General features: G+C 32.8%; 1 protein-coding gene across 3 annotated transcripts; it reads right to left on the bottom strand.

Moving 5' to 3' along the window:
• LOC107608499 (glutaredoxin-C6) lies at positions 311-1,623 on the bottom strand. 3 transcript variants are annotated; one of them, XM_021106594.1, is made up of 2 exons: positions 1,055-1,623; positions 311-387 (listed from the first exon to the last, which is right to left on the bottom strand). In XM_021106594.1, the coding sequence occupies exons 1-2, from the start codon at positions 1,422-1,424 to the stop codon at positions 326-328; spliced, it is 432 nt and encodes a 143-aa protein (XP_020962253.1). In that variant the 5' UTR covers positions 1,425-1,623; the 3' UTR covers positions 311-325. The 3 variants fall into 3 exon arrangements, with proteins under 3 accessions (XP_020962253.1, XP_020962254.1, XP_016165757.1); XM_021106595.1 differs by lacking the exon at positions 311-387 and adding an exon at positions 453-675 and having other exon boundaries at positions 1,055-1,620; XM_016310271.2 differs by lacking the exon at positions 311-387 and adding an exon at positions 453-621 and having other exon boundaries at positions 1,055-1,620.

The raw sequence follows: 2,638 nt of genomic DNA, 5'->3' as shown, positions 1-2,638 counted from the left end.
GTTTGAAATTATTAATCCTTTCACCAATAACTTAAATGTTTAAATTATGAGTTATGTTACGTGTATATTAAAATTAGCTATCAGTATAAAATGCATGTTGAAATACAAATATTTATTAAAAATAAATTAAATCACATGTGTATTTATACATAAATACATTAATAACTGATTTTAATGGCTGATTTTGATGTACAAATAATATTTTTGTTAAATTATTTACTTTTTAAAGTATAAGAATACATTTTAAAGGAAGCGAATCCTTAAATAATTATTTTAACAAAAAATAAAATTTACTGAGAGAGAAAAGAAAAATCATCACCTCTTGTCATATGGACGGCGAGGGCTGCAATAATAATGGTCCCACCCAAGCAAGTTGAGATTGCCATTCTTAAAATGAAGCAAAAGCAAGAGTAAAAATGGAAGAAGACGATCAAACTATTCATAAGTAGAAGTAAACACAAATACATCCATTATTAGTAGTAAAATTTAGAGAATAAGAGAAGAAAGAGATAAGCTTAGCGATTCCCAAAGCAAAGCGAGAAAGTTACTGTGGTATCCTACGGCCTTGATTGCTTCATAATTGGCAATGGGACCCAACCTACGGACCTGATCAATCCCACCCTAAAAACCAAATCATAGGCGATCAACACGACGAAGACCAATACCACACTCACGCTGCCAGATCCATTCGTTATGAGTAGAGTTTGAGTTTGAGAACTAATTAAGTTCATGTGTTACAAAAAATCAAGTTGAATTTGGAGTAACTTGGCAAATTAAAATTAAACTCGAGTCATCATTTTTATCTCTGCTTCTCAACTTTTTTTTTTTTAATTAAAGATAGGAGTTTCGAACCCAAAACCTCTTAATTGAATATGAAAAGACTATATCATTTGAGTTATAACTCATTGGCATCTCTGCTTCTCACTTATGACAAGCCAAAACATACAAGAAAATAAGATCTGATATAAATAGTAGTACAATTCAAAAGATGGAGAGGATCCTAAATTGTACAATTACTAGAAGGAAAATAGAGATGCATGGGATCATACTATACCCAGAGATAGAGCACCGACTTGGACGAGCTTGGGGACGAGGAGGCCGCTGACGTGGAGTGCAACCAGGGACTCCAGGCCGCCTATGAAGGTGCCGCCGATGAAGGCGGCGGGGGCGGAGGGGGAAGGGAGGGCGTCGATCTCATCGTCATCGAGATTGATGACGGTGGGGTTCACGCCGATGGTGGCGAGGAGATTCTTCATGACGTGGCACATGCAACAGGAGGAGCGGGTGAAGATGATGACTGGGTGCTCTGTGATTAGGCGCTGGATTCGGGATTCGGTGGATTCGTCCAGCTCCATGGACAAGGAAGGACAAGACATGGTGCTAACTGCTAAGATGGAGACGACGACGTCGTTTTGAACTTGCATCGGAGGAGGAGGTAGCAAGAGGACTTTTATTTATACTATCAAACTTGACTCGACCCAAGGAGAACAGTGCTTGCTTACGTCACTTCCTACTCTCTTTCATTTCCTCTCACTCTCTCTCTCGACCTAACCCACGCGCGCTTTCTCTTCCATTTAACTATTTTCTTTCCCTTCATTTTCCCTTCCATCACTTATTTACTCCTCTCTCTTCTCAAAAGTTTGCTACGTTTTCAATTTATTTAAAAACCTATATATTTATGCATTTTGAGGGGGAAGGGATATATCAAATTTATAATTAGTCATTGATAATGATAGATAAGAGAGATAGAGAGAGTGAAGAAATAAAAAAGATAGAGAAAAGGAGAGAGAAGAGGGAATAACTCTTTAATTTTGGAAAGAAAAGTTTGATTTTAATTGCAATAAAAAATTATATTTAACAAATTTTAGTTGTAAAATAAGTAATATATAATAGATAATAAATATGGAGACTATATACATAGACACATTATTATTAGGATTTTTATTAGTTTTTCTTAATTCATATTTTTTATTTTGAAATAAAGCGAAACCTCAGGTACAAATGTTTTTGTGTGAAGTTAATAGTTAAAATTTGTTAAATGATTTAACATATATCACTAAATTATCATCTAATAATTTTTAATTAGTAATTTCTTATAAAAATAACTGCATATAAGTTTTCATCTTAAAATAATTATTGTGAAATAATAAAAGTAGTATCGATTTTGTCATTTTTATTAGGAGATATTGGATCTGTGCTAGAAATATGAAATTCGTTGTAACTAAAAATGCTATATATATTTGTATATAAATATATGTGTTGTTTAATTTTTTTTAATGTGTATTGTATATTTTAACATGCATTTTATACTAGCGACTTATTTTGGTATATACATAGCATAGGTATATTATAACTACTTCTCTTATTCTGATACTTGTTAGGTTACTCCTTCTTGATTTTAGGGGGAATTGATCCTTTCAATTTTTTTTAACAATTGAAGAGGTAAAGTGTGATCTTTTACCATTAATTTTAAAAGTGGAACAAAAAAACATGAGAGAGAGAGCAATAAAGGATTAAAGATCACACTTTATTCCCTCAATCTTTTTTAATCATTGAGAGGATTGAGAGGGTGTTTTAAATTATCAAGATATGAGTTCTGATCTAAATGATTAAATGTTGCTTATATCAACAATGTGTA

This window comes from Arachis ipaensis, chromosome B07 (genome assembly GCF_000816755.2).
Source record: "Arachis ipaensis cultivar K30076 chromosome B07, Araip1.1, whole genome shotgun sequence".
NCBI classification, from domain to species: Eukaryota; Viridiplantae; Streptophyta; class Magnoliopsida; order Fabales; family Fabaceae; genus Arachis; species Arachis ipaensis.
This window is presented reverse-complemented; position numbering and strand designations above follow the sequence as displayed.

Bases quoted from the DNA above. Each gene is read 5' to 3' on its own strand.
- LOC107608499 (XM_021106594.1), bottom strand. From the start codon at position 1,424: ATGCAAGTTCAAAACGACGTCGTCGTCTCCATCTTAGCAGTTAGCACC. The intron at 388-1,054 runs GTATAGTATGAT...CTTCATTTTAAG, and splicing joins AGTCGGTGCTCTATCTCTGG to AATGGCAATCTCAACTTGCT.